Consider the following 13,362-nt stretch of genomic DNA (forward strand, 5'->3'; position numbering starts at 1 on the left):
TTTTTATGGTGACAGCATCAATTATTATTATTATTATTATTATTATTATTATTATTATTATTTACATTTGTATACTGCCCCATAGCCGAGGCTCTCTGGGCAGTTTACATAGAATAAAAACACTTAAAAACAATATACTACAATTTAAAATCACAGAAACATACAAAAACAAACCCATGTTAATTCCATATTGCTAAATGCCTGGGAGAAGAGAAAAGCCTTGACCTGGCGCCGAAAAGATAACAATGTTGGCGCCAGGCGGGCCTCGTCAGGGAGATTGTTCCACAATTGTGGGGGCCACCACAGAAAAAGCCCTCTCTATTATTATTATTATTATTATTATTATTATTATTATTATTATTTATTTATTTATATAGCACCATCAATGTACATGGTGCTGTACAGAGTAAAACAGTAAATCGCAAGACCCTGCCGCATAGGCTTACAATCTAATAAAATCATAGTAAAACAATAAGGAGGGGAAGAGAATGCAAACAGGCACAGGGTAGGGTAAACAGGCACTGGGTAGGGTAAACAGGCACAGGGTAGGGTAAGCAGGCACAGGGTAGGGTAAACAGGCACAGGGTAGGGTAAGCAGGCACAGGGTAGGGTAAACAGGCACAGGGTAGGGTAAGCAGGCACAGGGTAGGGTAAGCAGACACAGGGTAGGGTAAACAGGCACAGGGTAGGGTAAGCAGGCACAGGGTAGGGTAAGCAGGCACAAGGTAGGGTAAAACTAACAGTATAAAGTCCGCACAACATCAAGTTTTAAAAGCTTTAGGAAAAAGAAAAGTTTTTAGTTGAGCTTAAAAAGCTGCGATTGAACTTGTAGTTCTCAAATGTTCTGGAAGAGCGTTCCAGGCGTAAGGGGGCAGCAGAAGAAAATGGACGAAGCCGAGCAAGGGAAGTAGAGGCCCTTGGGCAGGCGAGAAACATGGCATCAGAGGAGCGAAGAGCACGAGCGGAGTAGTTCTTGCGCATCGGACGATGCCTGTCTGTTTCTAACTCTGGCCGCACCAAGTGACCCTTCCTTTGCTCCTGCAGGTGAGAAACCGTTTGAATGCAAGCTCTGCCACCAGCGGTCCCGAGACTACTCGGCCATGATCAAGCATCTCAGGACCCACAACGGAGCTTCCCCGTACCAGTGCACGATCTGCCTGGAATACTGCCCAAGTCTTTCCGCCATGCAGAAACACATGAAAGGCCACAAACCGGAGGAGATCCCCACCGACTGGAGGATAGAGAAGACCTACCTGTACCTTTGCTATGTCTAAAGGGACAAGGGGGAGGGATGGAGGGATGAAATCGGGAAGGACTGGGCAAAACCAACCCCCCTGAATTGTCTTTGGCTTCTCTTCTCTTCTCTCAGCTTCTCTTCGCTTTCTTTCTTTTTTCTTCTCTTCTTCTGTTCTGTTTCTATTCAACTTGGCTTTGCTGGTCACCTTCCCTCCAACTTGCAAAGCCCACACAATTGCAGTGGGGATAAGCGAGGGTGGAGGGAACCTTCTGGGAGTTCTCTGGCCAAAATCCACGAGGAGACACATCTATTGGCATCCAGCCCTAGCCACATGTTAAGCTACCCCTCCGCGTCTCCATGTCTCCATGTCTCCATGCACATCGGGGCCTTAGGTGGGGTTCAGCAAATCCCCTGGATGCTCAGCGGTGGGGTTGCCGGAATTCACCGAGGCCTCGTTCACTCTCTGAGCTGAAACCTTATGAGGACACTGAGGAATTCTCTCCCGGATATGTTTTGCCCTCGTTCAGATGCAGATAATGCCTCCACGATCCTTGCGGAAAGGGAACAGGCTTCATTTTAAAGCACAGAGGGAACCGCTCTTCGCCCTCGTTCCCTGCCCTTTCGGCAGGCGGCCGACTCCCCAATCCAGGCAGTTTCTTGGGGCGGAGGAGCATTGGGAGAGAGCAGGACACCAATGAAGCTATGTGTGATTGGAGATGTGTGCCTTAGGAGATCTTGCAGTGCCACAAGAGGAAGCTGGGCTGAAAGTTTCAGATTGTATGCAGAGGGCTGTGTCTTGGTGTCCTCCACAAAGGATCTTGGGGTGCGTTTCCTAGACTGCACGGTGCAGCTGCTCGTGGTGGGGTAGGGAGGGCAGAATGTTTGGGGCTGGTATGGGCCAAACCTAGGGGAGCTGAGGGCTGGGCTCCCTGGCAGCAGAAGCTTTGGCGTGCCTGCCTCTCAACATTGTGCTTTTCCCCTTAGACCCCCCTTCCCCCGTTCCTGGTTTCGGCCGAAATTACGCGCCCCGGTTGCGCTAGGGAGGCGAAAAGTCGTTCGCCCGAAGAGCGCGCCCGAGGGCAAGCCGAGTTTACAAGAGCTCGCAACTCACCTGTAGACATTCCCTCTAGACCATACCCCTTTCTCCTGACCAAAGACCATTCTATGCATTATTTTTATTATTGTTGTTTTCCGTGAGGGTGGGAAAGGGATTTGGGGGGAGAGAAACCTGTTAGAAACGGCATAACTTTGCACATTTGCTAATATGAGAGGTCAGCCTTCTCCGAGGAGGGGGTGAAATCGGAATGACTTTTCAGCTCTTCGCCCCAGCTGAGAGGTGAAACAGAATAGGCTTGTGGGGAAGCCCACAGCTTGTGGACGTGGGTGCTCCCAGTCCAAGGGTCAGGTAAGCCCGAGGCTCCAATGCAAACAGGATGCTCCGCACTTCCAAGCCCTTCCCCACTGACATCCATGGGGGCGCAAGGCCTGTGTGCGCATTCTTCTATGGATGTGCAGCCAGCCCCACGCACCCTCTGTGGAACTGAAAGAGGAAGCTCCAGTCAGCAGGAGCTCCATTCTCAGTATTTGTGAGCGCAAGAACCTGGGAGGGGAGGGGAGGGGAGGCAGCTCCCTGGCTGCTGAGTCATGGGAACAACTGGAGCGTTGAGTTTGCACCCCTTCCATGGGTGATGACCGTGCCCAGTTGCACTGCGTGGCTTGCCGGATTGCAATTGTGCTGTGTTGCAATCCGCAGCACTCTGGGCAGCCTTCTACGTTGGTGGCATTGGCACATGTGGGTGGCTCATCCTTCCTCGGGCTGAATGAGAAGCAATCGCAGGGCCAGCGAGGCCAGTGTGGTCTGCCTCGGGCAGCCGTGAGGACAGCACGTGGCCGGCCGGCCTTGCATTGTTTCTATTCTTGTTGCAGTAGTCGGCAACTAGATAGCCTGGCCTGGTGGATCAGGCCAAATGCTGGAAGCTCCTGCAGCCTCTTGTGAGAAGGGGGAAAGAATGACTGTAAGCAACGGGGAGGCAGGGCAGTGTAGTCCCTATATGTGTCTTCTGTTAGGGTTTCTCCTTCCCTCTTTCGTCCGGTAGTGAGGGGATGCCTGGACTTACTTTAGTCCCCTCGAAGTGAACCAGTGGTAACCATCCATGGGCACATCCTGCCCCACTGGTTGCCTGCCACCATCTTAGAGGGACAGCTACCGTTATTCTGCACCAAGCAACCCTAGTGGGAGAGGGTGACATTCCCACTTAGACGTTTCCGTAGGACGTGGGCGCTGCCACACTCCGCGGTGTGCCATTCTTTCCCTCCCAACTCACACCTCCGTTTACACCATGTCCGCACTCTGGATCCTTTCTTGCCCCTCCTCTCTTGGCCTTTGGCGGAACTTGCCCCGATAGGGAGGCAGGGCTTCCTCCTCCCTCTGCCTCCCCCCTCCCCGCCCCCGCCAGGAACGGCTTTTGAAATGTGCTGCCCACCAGGCCTCCCGCCCAGATCCTGCTGTCTGCGAAGGAGTCGGACGAAGAAAGGGCGGCTGTTCTTTGTCTTTGCTTTCTTAATTTGATTTCACGTTTCACGATTTCCGCATTTAGCACATTGTACTTGAAATTACCTCGGTTTTTTTGTGACCTCACGAGCTTGTTTGCATTGGCTTTTGGGGCGGGGGATACGTTTGGGGTGGATCGGCAAAAGGGCGGTCCTGCAAGTCCGGAGGAGGAGGAGAAAGCGTTTGCACGCAGCGCCAAAGTGTTGCAGCTCAGCCACGACAGCGCCGTCGACGCCGGTTTCTCTGTCAGCCATCTTGTTTGGTTTTTTATCGTGCATTATTATTATTATTATGATTACCAAAATTGGTGTTTTGTTTTTATGACCCGTGCGATGGAAATCGGGTCATACTATCTTGAAAGCTACCTCTTTTTAAGTTGGGGTTTTGGTTTTGGGTTTTTTTTGGGGGGGGGGTTGCAGTTACAGAAGCACAGTTTTGCAATATTTGTGTTTTTTGTTCGTTAAGGGGTTTTGGATTTTTTTGTTTCGTATTTTGCTTTGTGGTGTCCATTTCAATTTTCATCTCATGCTTTATATTTGCAAATGTAAATTTTATTTTGTAATTTAGCTGCATTTATATATGGGGGGGAGTGTTAGGGAAGTGTTATGTAGATGGAAGAAAAGGGAATATAAAAGGGTCTCTGTACTGCTGTCCCTTATAACCTGCCCCCATCCCTGTCCTGATGCTTTCTCAACTGTTGGTAAATACTGAAGGCCTTAAACTGGGAGTAGAGCAAGGGGAGGGTGGATGGAGAGGGCAGATTATGTCATTGTATCAGTTGAGAGATTGACGGTTTAGAGAGAAAAAAATAGCAATTTGGTAATGGGGGGTTGAGAAAAAGAACAGTTAAACTTGAATATGTGAATAGCTAAGTAGAGTTTTGTTTATAATGTGAAAAAAGATTATGACGTCATTTAAGGCAGACCCTTGAAAGAGAAATATGCAGTAAACATACCAATGTCACATTTGCCAGAGATGGCCGTAAGGTCATGTATATGTGCTCCCAACATTGTTGGGGTGCTGTCGTTATTTTTGGGAAGAAGAAGAAGAAGAAGAAGAAGAAAAAGATCGTTCATCTGAGGAGCCCTTTCCCTTCTATTCCCTCCACTCACCACTCACCCAGCTGAAAGTGTTGGACTGATAAATTATTTGCAAAGTGTAATATTTTTGTAATATTTGTTAGTCCCTGTGTCTGTTTTCAGCAGGATGTCGTACCCCTTCCCTTTTGTAATGTGAACAGGAATCAGTATGTGAGTGTGTGAGTGTGTGCGTGCGGGACCTAGTATTAAATAATCATGCAGTATTGTTGTAATCCAGTGTGTGCCACATTGCCTGGTACTAAATCAAGGTATAATTGCAGCTTCCAAAGCACATTTGGGAAAATGCATTTGACCTACTGGTCAACCGGTGTGAGCCTTCCCACGTCCAGGAATGCAGGCTTGAGGTTGGGCAGTGGACACTCGTAGCTTTTGGGGAGTGAACTCTAAATGTGGAACCATCACTGCAGAGTTGTGCGTCATTCCCACACCTGGTGGGACTTCAAGAAGACACCATTTCCCCTCTGAGTTACAATGTTGTTTGGGCCGGGTGGGGGAGAGGGGAGAGAAATCCAATCCTGCCACATCATGAATGTTGTTATAACATGGGTGAAGTTGTGTTTGACTATTGGCCTCGTGGTGAACACGTTGGATTCAAAGGAGGGCAAGATTGGTTTGCCCTAAAAGTTGGGATTGCACAAACCAGATTTTAATTTAGGGAGGAAATACTTTCTCCCAATGTAGCGTTCTGTCAATTTTTAAGGATGCAGTCTGAGGAGGCGCCTGTTCACTTTGTTCCACTTGCCACATGAATAATGTCCATTTTAAGCCACCATTTTGAGCCCTGTTTATGGTACTGAGTTACAAATGCCTTACAGATTTCTACTCAAACATTGTCTGCCTGCAGATTCGCAGCTCTGGCTTGTCCACGTACAACTTTGGTTTTCTGCCTACAGAATCCCCTTGCAAGTATATATCCCTGGCTGTCTGTGATTGTTGCTTTGGGAATAAACTTCAGAAACTGAAAGCATTAAGATGTGTTGTATACATACACATGCAAGTGTGTGTTTCAAGCGTTTCTGTGTGTGAGAGAAATGTAACTTTCTTTCTTTTTTGCTGCTTTGTGATGGGAAGCAAGACAGGCGCTGATTTAGTACAATCCTCTACGCAACTTTGGAAAATGGCTTGTTTTACCTTTTTGCTTGAAAAAGGTGTGTGTGTGTGAGTGTGTGTGTGTGTGTGTGTGTGTGTGTGTGTGTTTCCACATTTAAAAGAGGAAGAAAATGCTGCAATGCCTACTCAATTATTTGGTACCTTGGGGAAAAGGGTTGGACTTCCTAGCTAAGGGATGTCATGGTACACTAAATGATTCGATAATTTTGAAAGGATTCGTTCTGATTCCCCCAATTCAAAATGCCTGTTGTTGTTGTTGTTGTTGTGGCTGTAGTTGTGGAATGTTCAAGCAGGACGGAACTTGCTCAGTTGCGCTAATCGAGACCAGAACTTTGTCAAGGGGAAAGGTTGTCAGCCAACGTTTCTGTTTGTTTTCACTCCAATTGCCGCGCAGTTATTCTGCTACTTACACCTTCCAGCCTGTCCCTTCTCATGTGCGCTGTTCTGTTGCGCTAAAAGGTTACTTCGCTCAATCTCAGCCCACCCTCACAAGACAGGGCTGTGGAATGAGAGGAGATAATCTGAGATTTCCTTGGGCCCAGAACCTCGCACCTAAACATTTGCTCACCTGCTACCATGACATCCTTCAGCCCTCGGGTGCCAATTTCGGTGTGTGTCTTAGTATCTGTTTTACATAGTGTTGAAGTATGCATGATCTTTTGAGGCTAAGAAGCCATGCTAAGTCTCCATGACGTTTATGTTCATATAAATAAATATATATATATATCTATATATATTATAGCACTGAGGACCAATTTTGTCCTTCTGGACCAAGCAAATTTAAAGCTTATTATTATTATTTTTGGTTCATTTGTTTGTTTTTGCTTGTCTCTTTAACGTTGTGACAGCACAAGTGCCAGTTTGATTGCTTCGTATTAAAAAAATAAATAGTGTTTTTAATTGCTGTCCTGGCTCAGTCTACCTCAGCACCTCCTGTTAGCCTAACTTTAGAAGGTGCCCATTTTTTTTTATTTTTTTGGGGTTACATTTTGTTTTTATTTTGTTTTTAGATTCTTCATGATGTATTTCTTTTCCTGTACAAAAGACTTTTCTGTTTTTCTTTGCCGTGCTGCTTGTGAGTCCTGTTAATGTGTTTCTCTAGAGTCACAGATGCAGTTAGCTTAAAGATCACACACACACACACACACACACACACACACCATAAATCAGATTTGTCCTCCTCCCACCCACCCCTGAAAAAGTTGTGATGTCCCTTACTAGTTGACGTTCTCCACCTCTGCATCTGTTCTGTGTAGAGCACAGGTGCGTTTCTTTGTAAACCTTCAGTGTTTCTGGCGAGGAAAAAAAAGAGAAAAGGTTTAAAAAAAAAAGAAATTACTGCTGCAGGTTTTTTTCTCTCCATTTGTCACTAAGTGAAGTTTGTGCCTTCTATAGCAAAGAGAATATTTTTTACATCCTACTAACAGTAGATTTTTTTGTAGTGGACATTTTTTGTATTTTTATTTATAAGTCTCATAAGGAAAATAGCAATGTTCAGTTGTATACCTTGAATCTGCAGTTAGAAAAAAAAACACAATAAAGTTAATTCAGTCGTTGACGCCTGTTGCCTGGTTGCTTTCTTTCACTTTTGGCATTTTGTTGCTGAGAGAGAGGACTCAGTCGTGGGCGATGAATCAACATGCTTTGTGTCAAGAACTCCTTGCAATGACAGCACCTGAGATTGGAGGTTGTCGATGAGAGGGATGGAACAGGTTGTGTGGGAAGGGTGGGGAGACAGATGCATGTCAGAATGAGTGAGCTCTTCTCGTTTTACTCCAAAACTAGATGTAAATGTATCCTGCTCCACCAAAACAGAAATGGATGCCACAGTCTGCTCCACCGATGGGTGGAGACTAAGGGTGTGCACGGACCCCCCGCTCTGCCCCACGGGCCGATCCAAAAATTTCGGATCAGCCCGCTTCGCTCCACGCCGCTCCGCCCATACTCCGCTCCTCTTCGCCGCGGAGCTCCGGCTTCGAATCGGAGCTCCGCAGTGGAGGGGAGTGGTGCCAGGTAAGGCTGGGAGAGGAGGGCGGGGGGGTTACCGGGCCCTGCCACCATCGCCGCCTGTGCGGCAACGGCAGCAGAGCCCGGTAAGGGACCAAGGGGGAGGGGGGCCTTACCTGCCTCCGTCCGCGGTCCGTCGGCTTCTTCAATTGAGCCCGCGGTTCAACCAGGAAGTCTGGGCTGCAAGTGCGGCCTAGACTTCCTGGTTGAACCGCGGGCTCAATTGAAGAAGCCGAGGGACCGTGGACGGACGCAGTTAAGGGAGAGGAGGGGGGGTTACCGGGCCCTGCCGCTGTCGCTGCATGGGCGACAGCGGCAGGGCCCGGTAAACCCCACTTACCTTTCCGGCAGAGCTCCGGATCGAGGCAAAGGATCCGCCTTCACCTCGATCCTCTTCGCCATGCTCCGCCGGCCCCCCAATCCTCTTCGCCTCTGCCTTAAGGGGAGGCGAAGCACCCCGCTCCGCTTCTAATTCGCCGGTCCGATTAGAAGCGGAGCACATCCCTAGTGGAGACCATCATCTAGTGGAGGGATTGTCAACACTCACTGGTAAATGTCAGCAATCTCCAGTTTCAACCACAGACAGTAACAGGGATGGGCAAATGAGCAATGTGTGAGAGCCCTGGAATTCTCCAAACAGCATCTCACCTATTGTCTTGAGTCCAGTTCCTGTTTCCGTTTGCAAACATTGCACACTCCACACAAATGGAAAATTTGCGCTAATCGATCGACGTTTGAATAGGGTATTTGCGCAAATCTCTCCAAATTTGTGCAAATTTCCTCCATAGACTAAAGCATGGGTTCTCAACAAGGAGGGAAGGAAATGGGACCACTATTCAGCAAAGTATGATGTCCTGTAGATTATGTCTTCCTACACATGTTATTAAAAACGTCCCAGAAAAGTGTCCTGTCGTCTGCAAAAGCCAGGCCTTTGCTCTGTTTTCCCTCCCTCCCTCGCAATCCTAGAAGTTTCAAGCTTCCCATTTAAAGGGGCAACGCAAAGCATGGGAGCTGAGAATGTAAAGGGGGCCATGCGTTGCCCCTTTAAATGGGACTAATATAGAAAAAAATAAAAGATTTCCAATATTATCTGCATATTATTTGGAATGCACCTTTTAAGTTAGACTATCTTGGGAAGGGGGGAATTATAGTCTGAACAATGGTGAAAGGGGGGAATGGAGCAAAAAAGGTTGAGAACCACTGGACTAAAGCATGAGTGGTTCAGTCTACTGAGGAAATTTGCACAAATTAGGAAATTTGCTGAAATTAAACTGGGAATCAGGAACAATTTGGGGGTATTTTGGGCAGACACATTCTCACGCTCACATTCAGAGTTTCAAATGGGACATGCTCACATGTTTTGTGAGCAAAAATGGAATTCTCATTACATCAGTAGTGAGTAACCAATGCTTTGATTTTAAAGAGGTGTGCCCTTTAAAAAAAAAGTATCTTCTATGAAGAGAGATACTTACCTTAATAGCATTTGAATGATAAAAGTCCCTGTGGTCTCTGATGCATTAATACCTGCGGTAAAACACCCAAGCCAGGGTGTGGTGGGGGAGGCTGCCCTTCAACACCTCAGCCTTGTGAACGATCAACAGGAACAAAATTACTTTCCTAAAGGAGAACCAGCAGGAACTAGACACTGATGCTCCAGAAGATGCAATGAGGAGTCTATGTGAAGAGTTGGAGGATAGGCAAACGGAGAAGCCTCATCCTCTCCAGACCAGCCGTGTTCCAGTTCTAGGAGTGTTCTCCTTTGAGCTTCTCTTTGGATGCCATCCTATGCATCCGAAGTCCCATTTAACTGAGTGCTCGAATCACAAGAGAATATATGGGCCCATACTGAAATCTACAAGCCATATTATGGAATGCCTCACAATTTTATCCCGATCGTGTCCCCTGGTAGCTTTCTAAAAAGAAAAAGATGAGAAGCAATAGTTGAGGATGCTCTGCCAACCCCCGCCATTTAATTGCTGGACTGGCTTCCAAGTAAACATGCGCAGGACGGGGCACGTTGTCCCACACGTCGGAGAACCTCTCCAGTCTCCGTACGCCACTTCCTTTGCTAAACAAATGCCAGCATAAACAAATCCCTTCAAATCTCTGGACACAATCCAGGATCCCTTTGGGTTTCTCTTCTCCCTGCTCTCCTGGCACGTTGGCCAGATTTGCGGCTGCGTTCCTTGCTCCCTGTTCGACGCTTACTTTAGAGCATCGCCTTGAAAACAACATTTAATTGCAGCTTTCTGCAAAGAGACATCAAAAGGTAAGGGCTTAGGCTGGGGGCGGGGAGGGGGGGTCACGTGCTCCTGGCCGTGGGGGGAGAAGGCACAAGTGAATAGAGGCCGACTTTGAATAGGCATTGTGTGGCAGGGGGCGCGTTCCCCTCCTCGTGTGCTCTTTGACCCAGATATGATCTAATGGATAGAAAGGAGACCCTGACAATGCCAGCCTCAAGAAGCTTTGTGGATGTTTAAAGCCCTATATTTAGAGATAGGCTCAGCTGTCCCCCAGCCCCAGCATGGCCACTCGGCTGCAGAAGGAAAGCCAGGTGGGGCTGGCATTGGGGTGGACGGAGCCCCATGCCAGAAACGAGCAAGACTTCTGAGCCATGTCCGCTGGATGAAATCGGGAGTGCTCCACCAGGTTCCCAGGGTGGCATTGTCAATTGTTTTGTCAGTGGGGGGGGGTGGAGGGAGGGAGGGAGGGGGAGTGGTGAAGTCCAAGGAATTGCCATTTTGTCCTGATGAAGGAGCCACTGGCGACACCGCTCCTGTTTTATCTTGTGTTGTAATTGCTAACGTCACGGCGCGTGGCTTTTATTCTTGTTTTGCTTAAATGTTTGCTTGACGGTTGTGGGCTTTTTGTTCATCGCTTTGAGCAATTGTGGAATTAAAAAGAAGGGGGGGGGGGGAAGAGATCCTTCCAGGATAGGGAAATGTGTTTCCTCTGACATGTGATTAAAGGAAGAAGGTCACATTTTTTATTTCCTGCAAAAGCGAAGGAATCATAGAATCATAGAATAGCAGAGTTGGAAGGGGCCTACAAGGCCATCTAGTCCAACCCCCTGATCAATGCAGGAATCCACCCTAAAGCATCCCTGACAGATGCTTGTCCAGCTGCCTCTTGAAGGCCTCTAGTGTGGGAGAGCCCACAACCTCCCTAAGTAACTGGTTCCACCATCGCACTGCTCTAACAGTCAGGAAGTTTTTCCTGATGTCCAGCCGGAATCTGGCTTCCTGTAACTTGAGCCCGTTATTCCGTGTCCTGCACTCTGGGAGGATCGAGAAGAGATCCTGGCCCTCCTCTGGGTGACAACCTTTTTAGTATTTGAAGAGTGCTATCATGTCTCCCCTCAATCTTCTCTTCTCCAGGCTAAACATGCCCAGTTCTTTCAGTCTCTCTTCATAGGGCTTTGAAAAAGTCCTCTGAACGTCTCCTCCTATGAAACCCCACTTGTTGTGTTGGCAGCATCACATTCTAGAGTTTGCCCCGTGAAGCGCTTCAAATTTGCCTTGAGTTTTGCACCAAGCACCCCCCTTGCTTCTGTTCCTAGACAAATTTCACTGGTCTTCAGAAGCCCTGTTTTGCTTTCTTTGAAATTTCCTTGGATGTTTTTTTTCACTCAAAGAGGAATTTCCAAACAATATATATTAAATAATTTATTTATTTATTTTACTTCAGCCAACGTGGAATGGCCCCTCGACATTCAGAGTAGCATCTAGCAGGTCCACTTGTGCATGGCCAAAAAAGAGGAAATGCATCCTCAGAAAAGAGGGCACTAATTTGTATAACATTTGCATATGCTAATTTGGATGGAAGGATAGATAGATGCAAATATAGAAATAATTGCTATAATTTAAATAGAAATATGTAAAGATGCAGCCAACGTAGCTAAGCCCTTCTTGCTCATAGGAACTATGGAAGAAGGGAAGCTGCAGGCAACCAGAATTAAAAGCCCCCAGGGATCTTAGGGCAGCCTACAAGACGTTTCACCCACCCTGCTTGGACATTCCCATCCCATGATGCTCCATTTAACTCCCCTTCCTGCCAGCAGACTATGCAGCTGCTTTGCAAAGCTTCCTTGGGAACTCATTAATTCGGCATGATAATTAACGAGCTTGGAGGACAGCAACGAGGGCCTTCTCAGTGGTGACCCCCCCCCAATTATGGAATGATCTCCCCGACAAGGCCTGCCTGTTGCCAGCATTGTTATCTTTTTGGCACCAGGTCAAGACTTTTCTCTTCTCCCAGGAATTTAACAGCATGTGTTGAGATTTTGCCATCTTTGACTGAAAGCTCAAAGTTGTTTGGAAATGGATATTATCTTTGTATATTGTCTGTTTTTGTGGTTTCAATTTTTTGTATATCGATTTTTAATGTTTAATGCTTTAGTCTGTTGTAAACAACCCAGGGAGCTTCGGCTATGTGGCGGTACAGAAATGTAAATAATAATAATTACAATAATAATAATAATAATAACAACAACAACAACAACAACAACACAACACACTGCATCCCTGACATGGAAGAGGGGCCTAATGGTTACTCACCTCAGAGACCCTCCCAGCTCCTTGGCTGAGCTGTGTGGCATGGCAGAAGGCCTGCAGGCATTGCTGATGATGATTTCGGGTTGGGGGGAAGGCACAGTCACATAATGTTGACTAAGGTAGCAGCTGCCTGGACGTCAGCTGAAGGTTGGTTTGGCCGGGGGAGGAGGGGGGGAATAGAGTCCACCAGGGAGGGTTGCTGATGGTGGAAAAGCAGTCCTGAAGAGCCAGGAGCACAAGGTTTCGAATGCAGCCGCATCTCGTCCGAAGAGGCTTTTCAGAAGAACGGACGAGCCAGTCTGGATCCGAGGGACGAAAGAGCCGGTCCAGTGGGCCTGTGCATGGCTCCGCTCTGTGCCTTTCGCCGGCGCTTCTCCAAGTATTTTTATGCTCCCCGGGGAGCCCAGCGAGTTTGCCTCAATGAAAGTGAACTCGTTCATTTAAACCTGACTATAGGCTGCTCCGGCCCCCTGCTGGGTTAATTATCCTGTAGTTCTAAACTGATTGCTGTACACTAAAGCGTAAGCCCTCCTTTATTTATTTACTGACTACATTAACCGCAGCGCTTGTGCTCCTTTTCTTTAGATGCAAACTGTTCAGCCCTTTTTTGGTGCCCTGGGCTTTTGATGCCACCACGGCGCAGGGCCTGCGAGGTGGGTTAAAGGCAACACGGCCCGGTTCTTACGCAGCTCCTGCTCTTTTCAACAAGGGGGTTGTGCAAGAGAACTTCCTGGCGGATTGCACCCCGTTAATAATTAGCAGACGAGGAGGGGGCCACTCAGGTTTTCCTCCCCAGGTATCGAT

General features: G+C 47.7%; 1 protein-coding gene across 1 annotated transcript in view; it reads left to right on the forward strand.

The window, feature by feature from the left end:
• The window catches only part of ZBTB16 (zinc finger and BTB domain containing 16), a 210,598-nt gene extending 203,054 nt beyond the window's left edge, over positions 1 to 7,544 (forward strand). Inside the window, exon 7 of the mRNA XM_063139533.1 lies at positions 1,045 to 7,544. Coding sequence (XP_062995603.1) covers positions 1,045 to 1,274 — 230 coding nt within the window. The 3' untranslated portion in view covers positions 1,275 to 7,544. The remainder of the gene's footprint in view (positions 1 to 1,044) is intronic.
• The last annotated feature ends 5,818 nt before the right edge of the window (positions 7,545 to 13,362 follow it).

Source organism: Elgaria multicarinata, chromosome 12, assembly GCF_023053635.1.
Source record: "Elgaria multicarinata webbii isolate HBS135686 ecotype San Diego chromosome 12, rElgMul1.1.pri, whole genome shotgun sequence".
Classification (NCBI taxonomy): domain Eukaryota; kingdom Metazoa; phylum Chordata; class Lepidosauria; order Squamata; family Anguidae; genus Elgaria; species Elgaria multicarinata.